The sequence below is a fragment of the Papio anubis genome, chromosome 3 (genome assembly GCF_008728515.1).
Source record: "Papio anubis isolate 15944 chromosome 3, Panubis1.0, whole genome shotgun sequence".
Classification (NCBI taxonomy): domain Eukaryota; kingdom Metazoa; phylum Chordata; class Mammalia; order Primates; family Cercopithecidae; genus Papio; species Papio anubis.
In genome coordinates this window covers 182,838,616-182,856,733 of record NC_044978.1, presented here as the reverse complement: position 1 = coordinate 182,856,733, position 18,118 = coordinate 182,838,616, and the positions used below count along the sequence as shown (strand labels likewise).

Genomic DNA, 18,118 nt, shown 5'->3' with positions numbered 1-18,118 from the left:
GCCTGCTGGGACACGTGGGGAGGCTATGCAAGAGACAGGCTGAGGAAAGGGCAGAGAGAAGCTGGGTGTGCTCATATAATGTAGGCTGCCAGATCAAACCTTGCCTGAAGCTGGCCCTTCTTCAGCCTTCTAGGTCAGGTAAGCTGAGACATACCCCTAATTGTTTAGGTCAACTGAGTTTGGTTTTATGTAATCTGCAACTGAAAGTCTGCCTGAACACATGGATTGTGGTATTTTAACCTACAGTTAAAATGCTGGGAAAAGCGCTTGGTCGGTGTGGCATTCATAGCTGGCTGCTTAAGAGCCCAGCTGCTCTCCCCTCTCTGTCCTTCTCCCTCCACTCACACTTCTCCTTCCCGAGGTGGTGTCTGGGGTGGTGGATGATTCAGGGAGCCTACATGCCCCCCTGGCACCTGAAGAGAGGGTCCTGTGTCCCCAGCTGTGGCCACCCTGACCTTGTGGGCCTCGGCTGCCCATGTCCTTGCCCTGTTTGCTCTGTTGGTGAAGTGTCCATGAAGGACTGCAGTGAGTTCTGTGCTCTCAGCACGGCCAGCATCTGACATACGTCCTCTGCCAACTGGGCCCTGGCGCTGGCTTTGGCAACACTGCTACCTCCTGAAGCTCAACGGCACCCTCCCTGTGGACCTGGCCTTTGGCTGCCCATCTCACAGCTCTCCTCCACGGACCAGTGAGAACCCAGAAAATATGGAGGGCCGTGGCTTCCATATCAGGGGAGTGCAGGACCCCAGGACCACAGGAGCTTCCAGCCACCTCTCAGGCTCCTTGGAGAGCACTGCTTCCGGCCCCCTCGGCCTGGCGCTCCTGGAGACTGTGACCCAGCCTGTGGGGTGCGGCATTCCCCTCTCTGGCTTTCCACCCCCACTCTGAGTTTCTAACCCAGAGGGGCCAGAGGAAGTCAGAGCCTTTCAAAGACTCTTTCAAAGTATGCTCAGCTCTTGGTTCTGCTCTCATGCTCTCCCCCTCAGCACCTCTTCCAAGCCAAGGAGGTACCCTCTCCCTCCTGTGAAGTGGGTCTCTTGCATCCTCTCTACTCAATGGCTTCCTTTATAATGTTAAACTCTAAAAATACAAGGCTTTGAGTCTTGATATTTAAAAGGAAGCTTCTGAAATTCAAAAATTAACAAAACAAAACACTTTTTGATCTCTCATGCCGATACTTTTCTTGTTTCTGCTGTGCCCTTTCACAAGTTCTAGTTGAAAGCCAGAGCTGAACACTGATTCCTTTATTCTCAGCTGAAACTCCCTCTCCCTCTGAAGTAACAGAGGCCTCAGCCCCACTGGGCAGGCAGTCTCTAAGTAGCAAGAGGTGCTGGGAATAAAATATGCACTAGAGGGTTTCTCAAAACTACCCCGGTGCTATCAAGTATTTTGTTTGATTAAAACTGCCAATAAGGAGACTTCTGCTTCCAGGAAGGTTGTGTAAACACGTTCCCTGTCCCTATCCCAAGATACAGCTAAAACCCTGGGCAAGTACAAGAGACTCGGAAAGGTGGAGAAAATAAGGCAGATTGGCTAGGGACCACAGGACCCAAAGAATCTCACAGAGGTGAATCCCAGGTTTCTTTTTGCCTAATGTGACCCAGACAAGCCAGTAGCCTGGAAATGCCAATAACCACAGACAAAAACAACAACAAAACAAAACAAAAAACAAAACCTAACAAAAGCCTGCTCTCATTAGCCAAAGGACCAGGAAAAGGCCAGCCTAGCGGGAAAGAAAACCTTTAGACAATAACTATTCTACTCCAGCCAAATGCCACACAAAAACCCGTATTTGTGTGGTTTTTTTTTAATCCCCCACCCCCACGCCCGCCATCCTCGATACCTAGCCAAGATTTTTTTGGTAATTTTCCATCTACTGAACCCTCACCCCCTCTGTTGGCGATAAATCTCCAGCTGCCAGTGTGGTATTTGGAGTTGAGTTCAATCTCTCTCCCCTATTGCTGTAATCTTAAATAAACTCTCCCTTGCATGTGTAACTCTGATGCAATTTTTTTTGGACAAACTATAATATGTCAAAACGTATGGGTTAAAGCTAGAGCAGTGCTGAGAGGAAAATTTATAGCACTAAAAATGCATACATGAGAAAAAAGAAAAAGTCTCAAAGCAATAATCTAAGCTTATACCTAGTAAGCCTAGAAAAAGAAAAGCAAAATAAACCCAAATGAAGCAGAGAAAGGAAATAATATGGAATCGATAAACTGAAAATAGAAAAATAATAGAGAAAATCAATGAAAAGATCAATAAAATTGACAAAACTCTCAGTAGATTGACAAGGAAAAAATAGAGAAGACACAAATTATCAATATCAGAAATGAAACAGGGAATATCACTACAGACCCTAAGACATCAAAAGGGTAAGGAAATGCTATGAAAAACCACACACATGTAAATTTCACAACTTAGACAAAATGGACCAATTCTTCAAAAAACACAAGCAACTGAAATTCACCAAATATGAAAGAGATAATATGAGCAACTGCATAACTATTAAGGAACTTGAACTCATAATTTTAAAACTCCCCCAAAATAAATGTCTAGGCCTAGATGATTTCATTAGAGGATTCTATCAAATATTTAAAGAAGAATTAACACCAATTTCACATTATATCTCCCAAAAAGTACAAGAGGAAAGAACACTTCCCAATTCATTTTATGCAACTAGTAGTACCTTGATACCAAAACCAGATGAAGACAGATTAATATCCCTCATAAACATACACATAAAATCCTTTAATAAATATTAGCATACAGAATTCAGCAATATATTAAAAAATATATGATCCAACAATTGACTTGTACACACTTATCCCAGAAAAATAAAGACAAGTACACACAAAAACCTGTATATGAATGTCTATGGTAAACTTATTTTAACAGCCCAAAACTGGAAACAACCCAGACGTCCTTCAAAACTAAAGTGCAACTTACACCCAGGAACTTCAGGTGGTAATACATTGCCCATGGGAACTTAATATCTGTCTTCAAAATATATTTTAAATATATGATTTAAATATATTCTTTTGAACAACTAATAACTTTCCTCAAAGTTGTAAAAAGGGTCTTCTATAAAATACATATTCACTGTTAAAAATTGGTTTTTTTTTTTGAGACAGAGTCTCATTCTGTCGCCCAGGCTGGAGTGCAGTGGTGCGAACTCAGCTCATTACGACCTCTGCCTCCCAGGTTCAAATGATTCTCCTGCCTCAGCCTCCCAAGTAGCTGGGACTACAGGCACGTGCCACCATGCCCAGCTAATTTTTGTATTTTTAGTAGAGACTGGGTTTCACTGTGTTGGCCAGGCTGGTCTCAAACTCCTGACCTTGTGATCTAACTGCCTCGGCCTCCCAAAGCGCAGGGATTACAGGTGTGAGCCACCACCCCTGACCCTAAAAATATTCTTAAGAAGACTCTTTTCTTAACTAGAGGAATTCATTCATTGTATTCATCAAAATCCTGCCATGTGCCAGCTATTATGAAAAATGCTAGTTCTTTAAACACATAACCTACAAATAATTAATATTTAAATAATATATAAACTACTGGACAAAATTCCTTTACCTGGTGAATATAGGCTGTAAGAATGAATGCTACGTATTTTTCCCTAAAAATTGCCCCCCGCCCCCATAATCCATTAGCGATATTTAGCACTTGATAACTAAGATGTAAGTCCCTGGTTTTACTCTTTCCTTCAGTAACATTTAAGGATTACCTATCAACTAGTAGACACTGCGCTTGTTTCTTGGAATAAAATATTGAAAAAATTCAAGGAGCCTACAGGAGGGAAGGCAATCACTAGCAATGGAACGATGACCACGTTAGGTAGTCGACACTCTGGGAATACATATCTGCAATGAAACTATAGGAAGTTAAGACTGTGTAAGAATATGGAAATAGACCAAAGGCACAGAATTGAGAACCTAGAAACAGACCTATGCATTTGTCAAAATTCACAAATGACAGAGGCATTACAAATTACTGTAGTTCTTACAGTAACAATAGTTATAACAAACAGTTACCCAAACGGAAAAGTAATCAGATCTCTACCTCACACCTATATAAAAACAAATTCCAAGGGAATTAAAGACTCAGTGTAAAAAGTAACTTTATTAAGAGAGAATTTGCTATCACAGAACACACAACAGGCGAAAAAAAAAGAGAGAATTTGAGTATCTTTATGATCTCCAAGTAAGAAAGGGTTCCTTAAACGAGACAGACAGATACAAACCTTAAAAGAAAAGACTACACATTTGGCAATAGTTTTTAAACATCTGTAAATCAAAGACATAGAATCCAATCTGAGAAAAACCAACCAACCACAGACTGGGAGAAGATATTTATATAAGTGAACAAAAGACTAGTATTCATAATAAAATAAAAAACTTACAAGAAAAAGACAAACCACTATATTGAAAATGGGCAAAAGAGATAAACAAGCGAGTCATTGAAAAAACTCAAATGACAAATAAACATACAAATACACTGACCCTCATTAGTAATTAAAGTAACATGAATTAAGCCACACTAAGATATTAATCCACACTCATCAAATTGGCAAAAACTTAAAAATGTGGTAATACCAAGTGCGGTGGTCTGTAGGGCGATGAGGTCTCTATCACACTGCAGGTGAGAATGTGAGTGAGTCCACTCATTTGGAGAGTGTTTAGTGATGTCAGGATAGTTGAATACCAGCATGCCCTATGGTCAGGCAATACTGGTGACGTGATAGAGAAACCCTCGCACATGTTCCAGAATATTCCTCCCAGCATTTACTTTTTCCTTGCAGCATTGTTTTTAATAGTGAAATATTGGAAACAACCTAGTACATCTGTACAATGACATACTATATAGCAGCCAAGACGAACAATTTAGAGCTACATCTGTCAACACAGATAAATCTCAAAAACATAATGTTAAATGAAAACAGCGAATTTAAAAGTACAATATGCTATAATTTATATAAACTTTAAAATAGCAAAAAAATACAATCTATCATTTAAGGACATATATATATTTAAGAAAATATAAATAAATACATACATACATAAATAAATGCAAGCATTAAAATGGGATGATAAAGACTAAATGTAGAATAGAAAAGGGAACTGAACTGGGAAGAACACACTTGGGAAAGGATTAACAGGGGCTTTAAATGTTCTCAAGTAGGCCGGGCTCGGTGGTTCACACCTGCAATCCCAGCACTTTGGGCGGCCGAGGCAGGCAGATCACCTGAGGTCAGGAGTTCCAGACCATCCTGGCTAACATGATGAAACCCCGTTTCTACTAAAAAGATAAAAAATAACCCGGGAGGTGGAGGTTGCAGTGAGCCAGGATTGCGCCATTGCACTCCAGCTTGGGCAACAAGAGCTAAACTCCGTCTCACCAACAACAACAAAAGTACTCAAGTAATACTGAAGCTTTTAAGCTGAACGATGAATACACACGTGTTCATTATATCGGACTCCATACTTTGTTACTAGGAAAAGGGGTACTCACTGACTTCTAGTGTGGGGAGGGGTAGGTGGTTGAACAAGGCTTTTGAGGACATGTCCCCTGCACTGAAACCAGAAGAACTAACAGGCAGCAGCCAGGCCAAGAAAGCTGGGCTGAAAGATGTGTTCATGGATGTAGAGACAGAAAAAGTATCTTGACAGAGGTAACAACAGCAATGGCTTGAAGGCAGGTGAGAGCACGAGGAATCAAATAAACAAATTTTATCAAAGTATTATCATCACAGGACAAAATGGTAATTTGGCTCCATCCCAGTTAGATACTAAAAAGCTAGTACAAACATGCTAATGCAACAATGAACACATATTTAGGAAAATAAAAAAACTAAGGGGGAGAAAGACTCATCAACCAATAAATCAAAGCAAATATCCAGCTAAATAATCCCTAGATTTTAACATTTCCAATTAATACAGCTATAACATTTAAAAAAATTAAATACTAAGCTACAAGAAAAATGAGAACTCAAGATACTAAAGAACTCATAAGAATACAACGTGAAAGGTCAGATATTTTGAATTACATAATGTTGATAAATTCTGAGCCAGTATCATGAGTGACTGTAGTGAAATGAGGACATTGACAAAAACTGGCTCTGCTGATATAGAAATATTAGGAGAGACCTCAAAGCCATGTGTGATAAGGAGGTATTAGATTTAAGAACGTGGCTCCTGGCAGTGCCATGAGAACAAAGGTCCTCAACACCTTCCCATGAGAAGGCCTTCGTAAAAAATGACAGCTCTAAGAGGGGCTTTCAAAACAAGGATTGACAAGATGACCCCTAAAGTATCCGAGTTGGAGAAAGAGGAGGATTTAGAAAAACAAGAGTCCATGACCAATTCATGCCCAGGGTGAAGAAGGCGACAGTCCAGCATGAGGAACAGGCTTGGCCCACATTGTCAACAGGCCATAATACTAATCATGATCCCAAACCAAATGATTTTGAGACACTGAAAGACAATTCAAGAGTAGATCAAACATCCAGTTTTTATTTTATTTTATTTTATTTTCTTGTTGAGACAAAGTTTCACTCTTGTTACCCAGGCTGGAATACCATGGCGCAGTGTCAGCTCACTGCAACCTCCGCCTCCCAGGTTCAAGCGATTCTTCTGCCTCAGTCTCCCAAGTAGCTGGGATCACAGGCACCCACCACCATGCCTGGCTAATTTTTGAATTTTTAGTAGAGACGGGGTTTCTCCATGTTGGTCAGGCTGGTCTCGATCTCCTGACCTCAGGTGATCCACCCGTCTCAGCCTCCCAAAGTGCTGGGATTACAGGCGTGAGCCACCGCGCCCAGCCGTTTTTCATTCAATACACACTTGGTGCCTACTGCATTCCAGGTACAGAGCCAGGCTTGGGGAAATGTCAGTGAAGCACACAGAAAAGGCTCCCATTCTCATGGAATTTACAGTTCAGTGAGGTGAACAGAAGTGCAAGATGTTATAATATGGTATAACGAGCACTATGCTAGAGGAAGTATAGGGAATATTTGGGAGGACACTGGACTGAGGTTCTAATAAAGCAAAAATTGAACTACAGCAATCAGTGAACTAGACAATATAGCAATAGAAACTATCCAAATTGAAACAGAAAAAAAAAATCCCAGGAAAAGAATAAAAGTGAGTTTCAGTGAGCTATGGACAATTCAGTGAGCTATGGGACAAATTAACCTAATATATGTAATTATAAGTGGAATCCCCGATGGAGAGGAAAGGAGGACTATAAAAAGTATGTGAATAGGCTGGGTGCAGTGGCTCATGCCTGTAATCCCAGCACTTTGGGAGGCTGAGGCGGGTGGATCACGAGGTCAGGAGTTTGAGACCAGCCTGACCAACATGGTGAAACTGCATCTCTACTAAAAACACAAAAATTAGCCAGGCATGGTGGCACGCACCTGTAATCCCAGCTACTCAGGAGGCTGACGCAGAACTACTTGAATCCAGGAGGTGCAGGTTGCAGTGAGCCGAGATTGCACCACGGCACTCTAGCCTGGGTGACAGAGCAAGACTCTGTCTCAAAAAAAAAAAAAAAAAAAAAAAGTATGTGAATAAATAATCACCAATAAGTTTTCAGGTTTGATGAAAACCATAAACCAAATATCCAAGAAACTCAATGAATCCCAAATACAAGAAACATGATGGTATATCATAATCAAATTTTTCAAAAATAGTGATAAGGAAAAAAAACCTAAAAGCAGCAAAGAAAAAAGGCACATTATATGAAGATAGTGATGAAAGACTTCTGATCAAACAATGTGAGAAGAAAGTAACACCTTCAAAGTATTGAGAAAAAAAACTTGTAACTGAGAATTTTATACCTCTCAAAAAAACCTTTCAAAAACCAAAGGTGAGGGCTGGGTGCGGTGACCTGTCACTGTGGTTACAGGCTGGGCGTGGGCCTGTAATCCCAGAACTTTGCGAGGTTGAAGCAGGGAGATGGCTTGAGCTTAGGAGTTCAAAACCAGTCTGGGCAACATGGTGAAACTCCATCTCTACAAAAAATACAAAAATTAGCTGGGTGCAGTGGTATGAGCCTGTAGTCCCAGCTACTTGGGAGGCTGAGGCAGGAGAATTGCTTGTGCCTGGGAGGCAGAAGTTGCCATGAGCTGAGATCGCACCATTGCACTCCAGCCTGGGCGACAGGAGTGAAACCCTATCTCAAAAACAAACAAACAAACAAACAAAAACCCAAAACAAAAAACAAAACCAAAGGTGAAATAAAGACATTTCCAGACCTACAAAAGCCAGGGAAATTCATCAATGGCAGACCTACAACACAAGAAATGTTAAAGGATGTCCTTTAGGCAGAAGGAAAATGATGCCAAAAAGAAATCTGTTTGTAAACAGGGAAATGAGAGCACTGGAAACAGTAACTACATGGGTAGATAGATAGGATTTTTCTTATTATTAAAATCTATGCTGCCCAGACTGATCTTGAACTCACGGCCTAAAGGATATAGGATAGCAAGATCCATCTCTAAAAAAATTAAGAAGTTAGCCAGGCACAGTGGCACACATCTGTGGTCCTAGTTACTCTGAAGGATGAGACAGAAGGATCACTTGAGCCCGGGAGTTAGAGGCTGCAGTAAGCTATGGTTACACCACTGCACTATATAGCCTGGGCAACAGAGTGGGACCCTGTGTCTAAAAAGAGAGAGAGAGGGCTGGGCGCGTTGACTCAAACCTGTAATCCTAGCACTTTGGGAGGCCGAGGTGGGCGGATCACGAGGTCAGGATTTTGAGACCAGCCTGGCCAACATAGTGAAACCCCATCTCTACTAAAAATACCAAAAATTAGCTGGGCGTGGTGGCGGGCGCCTGTAATCCCAACTACTCAGGAAGCTGAGGCAGGAATCGCTTGAACCCGGGAGGCAGAGGTTACAGTGGGCCAAGATCACGCCACTGCACTCCAGCCCGGGCAACAGTGTGAGACTCCGTGTCAAAACAAAAACAAAAACAAAAACAAAAAACAAACAAAAAAACAAAACAAATAGGAGAGAGAGAGAGAGACACATATGCACACACAATAGTTTAAACGTAAAAGAACAGAAAATACCACGCTACCATTCAAAGAAAACTGGAGTGGCTATTTAACATTAATATTAAATTATATTTTTATTAATTGTATTATTTCCAAAATTATTCTAACATTTTGTTAGTTAATATTAAATTAATATTTTAATATTAGACAAAATAGATTTCAAAGCAGAGAACAATACCAGGGATAAAAAAGGTTATTTTATCAAAATAAAGTAGTCAATTCTCCCCAGATTGAGTTCTCGATTCAAGGTAATCCCAATGAAAATCTCAGCGGGCTTTTTTGTAAAAATTGACAAACTGCTGATTATAAAGTTCATATGGAAATGGAAAAGACCAAAGACCCAAAATAACCATTTTTTTTTAAAACAATGTTGGAGGACTTACATGCCCCAATTTAAAACCTTACTCGAAAGCTATAATAATAAAGACAGTGCATTGCTGGTATGGTAGGTACATAGATCAACTAGACCAAGTTCAGAGTATAGTATTAAACCCTTACATTGATAGTAAATTTATTTTAGACAAAGGCGCCAAGGTAATTAAATGGGGGAAAGATGGTCTTTTCAAGAAATGGTGCTGGGACAACTGGATCTCCACTCGTAAGCAAGATGATGTTAAACACTTAACTTTACACCATATACAAAAGTCAATTCAAATGGCTCTAAATGTAAAGCCCAAAACTATAATACGTCTAGAAAACAATGTAGAAAAAATACTTGCGATCTTGGTTTAGGCAAAGGTTTCTTAGATACAATATCAAAAGCATGATCAATGTAAGAACTCATTGATAAATCAGAATTCATTAAAACTTAAAACTTCTGCTCTTCAAAAGATGGTGTCAAAAGAATGAGAAGACAAACCACACACAGGAAGAAATTATCTGCCAAAATATACCTGATAAAGGACTTGTGTCTAGAACATATACAGAACTCTCAAAACTTGATAAGAAAATAAGCGGTCCCTTTAAAATACACAGAAGATCTGACTAGATGCTTCACTGAAAAAGAGAAATGAATGGCAAATTAGCACATGGAAGGACTCTCAGCAGTAGTGATTAGGGTAATGCAATGAAAACTGCAATGAGACACAACAATGCATCTAGCAGAATGGCTCAAATTAGAAAGACCAGCCAGACCAAATGCTGCTGGGAGTGTAAAAGAAGTAGAATTTATACACTGCTGGTAGGAACGTCAAATGGTAGAACCACTCTGGAAAGAGAGTTTGGCAGTTGCTTAAAAAGTGAAACCTACACCTACTGTATGACTAGCTACTTGACTCCTTGGTGTTTACCCAAGAGAAAAAAAAGTATCTATCCATGTAAGGACGTGCAGTGAATGTGTGTAGTAATATCCTAAACTGAATAATATCCCCAAACTGGAAACAACCCAAATATCGATCAACAGGTAAACTGATAAAGTGGGGTACACAGAGTCCATGGAACACTACTGAGCAATAAAAAGAAATGAGCTACTGAAACACAGAGCAACATAGCTGAAGCTCATAGTCACAATGCTGTGAAAGGAGCCCGATAGGAGTCCATGTTGTGTGGCTCCATTCACAGAGGTTTCCAGAAACTGCAAACGAATAGATAGTGGCAAACAGCAAGTCAGTGGTTGCCAAGGACATGGGTAAAGGTTGAGGGGTGGGGAGGGAAGGGAGATATTACAAAGAGACACAAGGATACTTTTGCACAACTGGTAGCAATGACTCTTTTTTTCTTCTTTTTTTATTTCCATATAAAGGACCAGAAGCAATAACTTTCTCTTAGGAGGGGGTGTGGGGGAAATTTAGCTTTCTGAAAATACTGAGAACCAGCTATAACCTAATTTTCTTTTCTTTTTCTTTCTTTTTTTTCTTTTTCTTTTTTTTTTTTTTTTGAGGTGGGATCTCACTCTGTCACCAGGCTGGAGTGCAGTGGTATGATCTCGGCTCACTGTAACCTCCTCCTCTCGGGCTCAAGCAATCCTCCCACTTCAGCCTCTTGAGTAGCTGGGACCATAGGCATGCACCACCATGCCCAGCTAATTTTCTGTATTTTGGTAGAGATGAGGTTTCATCATGTTGCCCAGCCTGGTCTCAAACTCCTGAGCTCAAGAGATCTGCCTATCTCAGCCTCCCAAAATGCTGGGATTACAGACATGAGCCACTGCACCTGGCCTGACTTTTTTTTTGTTTTTTTTTAAGAGACAAGGTCTTGCTCTGTCACCTAGGGTGAAGTGCTGTGATGTGATCACAACCCCCTGCAGCTTCAAACTCCTGGGCTCAAGTGATCCTCCTTGCCTCAGCCTCCCAAGTAGCTACCATGCTCAGCTAATTTAAAGCATCTTAAAATTTATGTAGAAATGCGGTCTTCCTATGCTGCCCAGGCTAATAATCTGATTTTTTAAAATATTAGTCAACTGTATTTTGTGCACTTCAAGCAAAAAAAAAAAAAAAAGCAATTGAAATTCTAGCCATTTTATGACATTATCATGTAACCTACATAGTATTTTCTTAAATAATGTGCAGCTGGATTCAAGTTTTATGTGTACAAAAACAGAAGCACAAATGTTCTATCAGAAAATAGAGGTGAGTATTTAAGTAATCTGTCTAAGATGACACTAAGACAGAAACAATAAGGGATGTCAGTACAGGGGAAAGTCACCATAGAGAGTGGGAAAGGCTCTGCCACACATTGCTCAGGGCAGAGACAGGCTGAAAGCATTTTGGAAGACAATCTAATAAAAGCTATTAAAAGTAAAAATGTAATATCTTCTGTACCCAGTATAGTAATTACTCAGTAATTCCATATCTGAAAATCCATCCCATAAAAATACATGTACCAATACAACAGGACATACATGCATGGCGCTCATTGCAGTTCTACTTTTAGAGGGCAAGTGCACAACACACCCACGTGTGGAACACACATAGCTAAGAGTGGGACAAGGCTCTGTCAGGTGAGCTGCAGGGATCCCCATAAGCTGTTGCGGACAGCAAAAAGCAAGAGGCAGGAAAGGAAAATTCTGAATCTGTAAAATAAATAATGACAAAGTGCATGTTTCTATGCGTATATGTGCAGACACATATGGGCCTATATGAGACTGTATAATAAGTCACAAGGAAAATATGGATATGCAAGCTCTAGGCTGCTATCATGGGCTACCAAGAGCACTGGGATTGAGGGTGGAGGGCTGAGGTATGTGGGTGTGAGAGAAGTGTCTACAATAAAAACAACATATAAAATGTGATCCCATTTATGTAAATGTGTGTGTGCATAAAGAGATAAATTAGAGGATGGTTACCAAAATGTTAAAGATGGCCATAGCGGGGATATGGAGTTTTGAGTGACTTTTTACTTTGTTATTTACATTTTTATCTATTGTTTGAATTCTTTACAAATATCATGTTATTTGTATAATTTTAAAAAGCCATTTTAAGTATAGTAAACCAGAATATGTATCTTAAAAGTTAAAAGGCAAAAGAAAATTGGAGGAAAATAATTCAACATTTTATAAAGGGTTAATCTTATTATATAAAGAGCTTTTCCATACCAATAGGAAAAAATAAACACCCTCCAGAGAAATGGGCAAAGACATGAACAGGCAATTCAAAGAAGAATAATTGTTTCATGTAGTCAACCTCAACAAATATTTAAAGAAATGGAAATTGAAAAAATGAGTCAGGAAAGTAATCAAAATGAAAACTCCTTGTGTTGGCAAGGATTAGGGGACCAAACATTTCACACACTATGTGGTGGGAATGTTATTTTTGGTGGAGAGGCTAATTTGGCAATGTAAAGCCTTAAAAATACATATATACTGTAACTCAGAAACTCTATCTCTAGGAATTTATGCTATAGAAATCAACAGAAAAAAAGCACCAAAAATGCTTATGGTATTGGTTCTGGTATTGCTATTGAAATTGGTATGGTATTGCTATGATAAAGTACAAGTATGTTTATGGTATCTCTATAAAATAATTAAAACTGCAAACAATCTAAATGGCCATCATTAGGGGTAGCCATTAAATGGAATACAATGCAGCTGTTAAAATGATGACACAAGCTTCCAGTTAAAGGTCATGGCTGAATGCACATGTTATGTTTACATCTCATCTTTCCAAAAGTTCAACTGAAATAACGGAAAAATGAGTAGGTAAAATTAGAACTTCACAGAGAACCTGGGAAGAGTGCTACTCACAAACCAGACCCTTCAGAAACTTCTGGAAGAGAATAAAACACAGCAAGAAATTTACTGAAAATGTAATGGAAAAAGAAACTTATAACTCCATAAAAGCAAAAGCAAGGACCTCCACGAAAAGTTTCTCAGCAGAATTCCTAAATAACTCCTAGATAAGAAGTATCAACTAAGAGAAAACTGCAGCAGTTGTGGTTGGTTGAGAAATTAGCCCAAGGGTAATGTGGCAGCAGTGCCTGCATTCAGAGGAGATGGCACTGGTATTCACATGGATATTGGTGCTAGTATTGGTATTCGCATTAGTATTGCTATTACTACTACTCTTCCCTAGATAAAGACCCCAGAAGAGCCCCCTAAAGTGCAAGGCCAGAGACAGCTGGCAGCCCGAGAGATGACTGACCAAGAGTGGGTGTCCATGCACCCAAGAGACCATACAATCAGCGCAAACTCCCCCCATCCCAGCCTCTCTTCCTCTTCCTCACACAGTCACCCGAGTGTGTCCCTCTGCCTGCACGCACTTGGTACACCATCTACGCAAATGCCTGGATGAAGTCCTGACCATTAACGGAGGGAACCCACGGGACAGACACATGTTACGGAGGGAAGGGAAAGATGACTAACATTTGCTCATTCTGTAAATCTCCACATACTTGTATTTCTTTACCATTAATATATATTCATATTTATATATATTAGTGTATACTTAAATAATTCACATATTTAATTCGTATATTTAAATTTAAATATAGATTCAAATCAATATTTATTAATATAGAATGATATCAAGAGATGTTAAAATAGAAAAGCATAATATAAAATAGAATGGCTTTATCTTTGTAGAAAAAAAAAATTTTTTTTTTTGAGACAGAGTCTTGCTCTGTCACCCAGGCTGGAGAGCAGTGGCATGATCTCGGCTTACTGCAAGCTCCGCTTCCTGGGTTCATGCCATTCTCCTGCCTCAGCCTCCTGAGTAGCTGGGACTACAGGCACACGCCACCATGCCTGGCTAATTTTTGTATTTTTAGTAAAGACAGGGTTTCACCATATTGGCCAGGCTGGTCTCCAACTCCTGACCTCATGATCTACTGCTTTGGCCTCCCAAAGTGCTGGGATTACAGGCATGAGCCACCACACCCGGCCTAAAAAATTGTATTTTATAAATATATGTGCTTAGCAAGAAGTGTGGAAAGACAGACACCACAGTTCTGCATGGTGCATAACAAGTGACTTTTTATTATTTTTATTTCTTTTCTGTATCTAAGGAATTTTCTGTAATGAGAAATTAATCATGAGTCTTTTTTAGTTCAAACTACAGAGCCATTTAGAAAGTTAATTGCTTTAAGTGTGATGGAAGCTGCATCATAAGTTCAAGGGAATTTACGGCTTTTTTTTTTTTTTTTTTTTCATCAGAGACACAGTTTCAACAACCACCAAAAAATGAAGCTGTTCATCATAGCATCAGCTATTTCAATACATTTCTGGAAATCAGAAGCCACCTGTCTGGCACAAATCTGAAAAGGAAGATGGGGTAGGGGTGCCCTTTTTGCCCTCACACTGGAGTGCATGGTTTCTGGGTGTGAAGCCCCTGCCCTGCTAACTCAGCACTTCACAAGAAGAGAACCCACCTGCCTTGTTCTCCTGCTATGTTCTCAGAATAAACAGAATAAAACACAGCATACCAGTATGAAGCCCCCTCTTGGAAACAGAAAGTACACAGGCAAACACATGTGGAGACAAAACTTCAATAGCAAGGCAGGAAAACGGCGTTTAACAAAGACAGCTGTTTACACAACTTACAGGATGCTTGGCTGAAAGTCTTCCAGTCACAGTTCCAGTCTGATTCCATGTAGAGGAAATGGAGCCCTGTATTAGTTAAAAAGAATCAGTGTAAACTCTGGCAATGCTATGTGAAGTCAAGGATGTAGCGGAGCCTCCAACCACAACACACAACACTCACTGGTCCTCCAGAAGCCAACAAGCTGCTGGCCCTAAACTTCCAACCCTGAAATGTCCTTGGGGTTACAAAATTCCTGACGTGTGATTAGGGAAGGGTGAGGAAGGAGGCTCCCCCTAACCCATGTAGGAACTGCAACAAGACTTTATGTCACTCACAAATCCTGTGCATGGGGAGAGTAAGAGCTGTTGGGCTGTGGGGAACTTGGCATGGGCTCAAGATAGGACTGTGCGCCACAGACAGGTTCTGTCACTTGCTGAGTGAACTTGACCGAGTCACAGAACATCTCTTGACTGCAGTCTCCTCAGGTCTGAACTAAAACAGTAACATCTTCCTCAAATGAATCCAGAACAGAGACACAATCGTGGATGTGAAAGGTGGTCAGCTAGAGCTTCCTCATAAACGGAGGGTTTCAAGGCATAATGTCAACCTATGCTGCAAGGGGACCTAAATGATACCAATATTATGGTTCATAGTTTCAAGGATATTAGATTATTTTGGCTGGGTGCAGTGGCTCACGCCTGTAATCCCAGCACTTTGGGAGGCCGAGGCAGGTGGATCACGAGGTCAGAGTCTGAGACCAGCCTGGCCATCACAGTGAAACCCCGTCTCTACTAAAAATACCAAAAATTAGCTGGGCGTGGTGGCGGGCACCTGTAATCCCAGTGACTTGGGAGGCTGAGGTAGAAGAATCGCTTGGAGCCGGGAGGCGGAGTTTGCAGTAAACTGAGATTGCGCCACTGCACTCCAGCCCAGCGACAGTGCGAAACTCTGTCTCAAAAAAAAAAAAAAAAAGAGAATATTAGATTATTTCATCATTTACTAAAATTACAAAGGTTCTATATGTATCTGAACTCACACAAAAACCACAATCCTAATCACAGTATCTTTTCGTAAAGCTTGTTACCTTTTTCATACAAGCTAATAATCCATCTACAAAGGTTGACTTGATCTTGTGAACCTAAGGTAGAAAGACAAAAATAATCATTTTCTTTAAGTCGTAAGTCTTTTTTGGGCGGGGGAAGGAGTCTCGTTCCATTGCCCAGGCTGGAGTGCAGTGGCATGATCTCAGCTCACTGAAACCTCCGCCTCCTGGGTTCAAGCGATTCTCTTGCCTCAGTCTGAGTAGCTGGGATTACAGGCGTGTGCCACCATGCTCAGCCAAGTTTTACATTTTTAGTAGAGATGGGGTTTCATCATGTTGGCCAGGCTGGTCTTGAACCCCTGACCTCAGGTGATCCACCTACCTCAGTCTCCCAAAGTGTTGAGATTACAGGCGTGAGCCACCACACCCGGCCGGTTTAAGTCTTTAAACAGGAATGGTGTGAATGGTGTTTCACAGAGTGCTGGGTACATGCTGCTACTATCACCTCAGATGACTCCAGGAGGCCCTGGAATGACCTTAGGTGGCACCAGGATTAAATAACACTGACCCACACAGAAAGATGTCATTCCACTCTTTAAAAATAGATCTATTAATTCTAGAATCTTTCTAGATTTACAGGACATTTGCAAAGATAAACAGATAAACAAATACTCTGACACAGTGTCTCCTGTGGCTGCCCCTTTACATTGCTGCAGGGAGAAAGGGCCAGGCTGGAGCCAATGTGCTCCCTCACAGCTGCCAGGCCCTCAGGATACAGCAGGCCACAGGCTCAGTGAATACTAGGACCTATGCTGTGGGCAGTGGCAAAAGCTATAAACGTGGTTCACAACCAAAAGAGAACTTTGGAAGGAAATGGCAGGTGTGTGAACAGAGAAAGGGAATCACCAGGGGAGGGAAGGGGGCCACTCATGAAATCTCTGGCAAATGTAAATGCAGGACAACACAACACTGCTATGGTATGGTCTTGGCAGACCTAGAAGCCAGGGAGGGGTTATGGGAGGCTTCGAGACTAGGTACTGCTGGGCGTCTCCTGCACACCGACGACACACAGCCGTGGCATGCCACCTACTTCCTTCTGATTCCTCATTGTCTTCTTCCATTTTGACTCCTGGGGTTCGCGAGTGGGGCTGATTGCAGACTTGGGTAAAATCACATTAGGGTGCAAGTAAGCAGTGCCAGTACAAGGTTAACCTGACAAAACTCTATTCCCCCGAGAACACTGGGAGGGCTACTTCAGTCATTATGGATTTCTGTTGACAACACACGGCTGTATGGTTCCCCTTCATCACCTTTTACGTACAAAAAAATTAACTTACCTGCCTGTATTCCAAAATTATCTTGGGTAATGGATGAAGGTCTCGCAGAGCATTTAACTAAACATGAAAATAAATATTACCAATGTAATTCTTTCATGTTAACATTTTAAACATTTATTTTCATCTGGAGAAAGTCTTTGTAATAAATTGTCTAATTGAGCATATTTTCCAAAATAAAGACGCATAATAAACTCAAGTTTATCAGGTGTCTTAATCCTAACCCCTTACAAAACTATTCTGATGTCTACATGGGCACTAAAAACATCTCAGATAAGCTTGGAAACAAGATTCCTCTTGAGATTTAAATTAGCGAAATCTAAATCCAGGATAGGTAAAATACCGTGTCAGTGTCTACAAACGTATAACTCGCTAACTGCATAATTTCAGGGAGGGAGTAATGGATTATGAGTTTAAAGATTAGCTTTAAAAATCAAAATACAACATACCTATAGGAAAGTGAAAGAGAGTAAGAAAAGTTTGTTAATTATCACAAAGTGAGTACAGTTGTTAACCACCACCCACAACAAGCAACGACACATTCCAATTTCCCCAGTAGGTACTGGCTCCTTCCTCAGGGCTGACCACCACCTGGACTTCTACCACAGGCTACCTGTTTCCTGTCCTTGGTCCAATATTATTATTTTTAGGGTTCATCAATATATGAAGCAGTATTTCATTTATTTGCACTGCTGTGTAGTATTCAAGTGCATGAATGTAGA

General features: G+C 40.7%; 1 protein-coding gene and 1 long non-coding RNA gene across 3 annotated transcripts in view; one reads left to right on the top strand and one right to left on the bottom strand.

Moving 5' to 3' along the window:
* Positions 1 to 18,118, bottom strand: part of POLN (DNA polymerase nu) — a 168,719-nt gene that overhangs the window by 63,179 nt on the left and 87,422 nt on the right. For both annotated transcript variants that reach the window (XM_031664783.1, XM_031664784.1), the window contains 3 exons: positions 17,400 to 17,456; positions 16,105 to 16,158; positions 15,041 to 15,106 (listed from right to left, as the gene is read on the bottom strand). In XM_031664783.1, coding sequence (XP_031520643.1) covers positions 15,041 to 15,106; positions 16,105 to 16,158; positions 17,400 to 17,456 — 177 coding nt within the window. The remainder of the gene's footprint in view (positions 1 to 15,040; positions 15,107 to 16,104; positions 16,159 to 17,399; positions 17,457 to 18,118) is intronic.
* LOC116274227 lies at positions 4 to 14,919 on the top strand. Its single transcript, XR_004182870.1, has 2 exons — positions 4 to 138; positions 14,654 to 14,919. It is a non-coding gene; the product is annotated as an uncharacterized LOC116274227 (long non-coding RNA).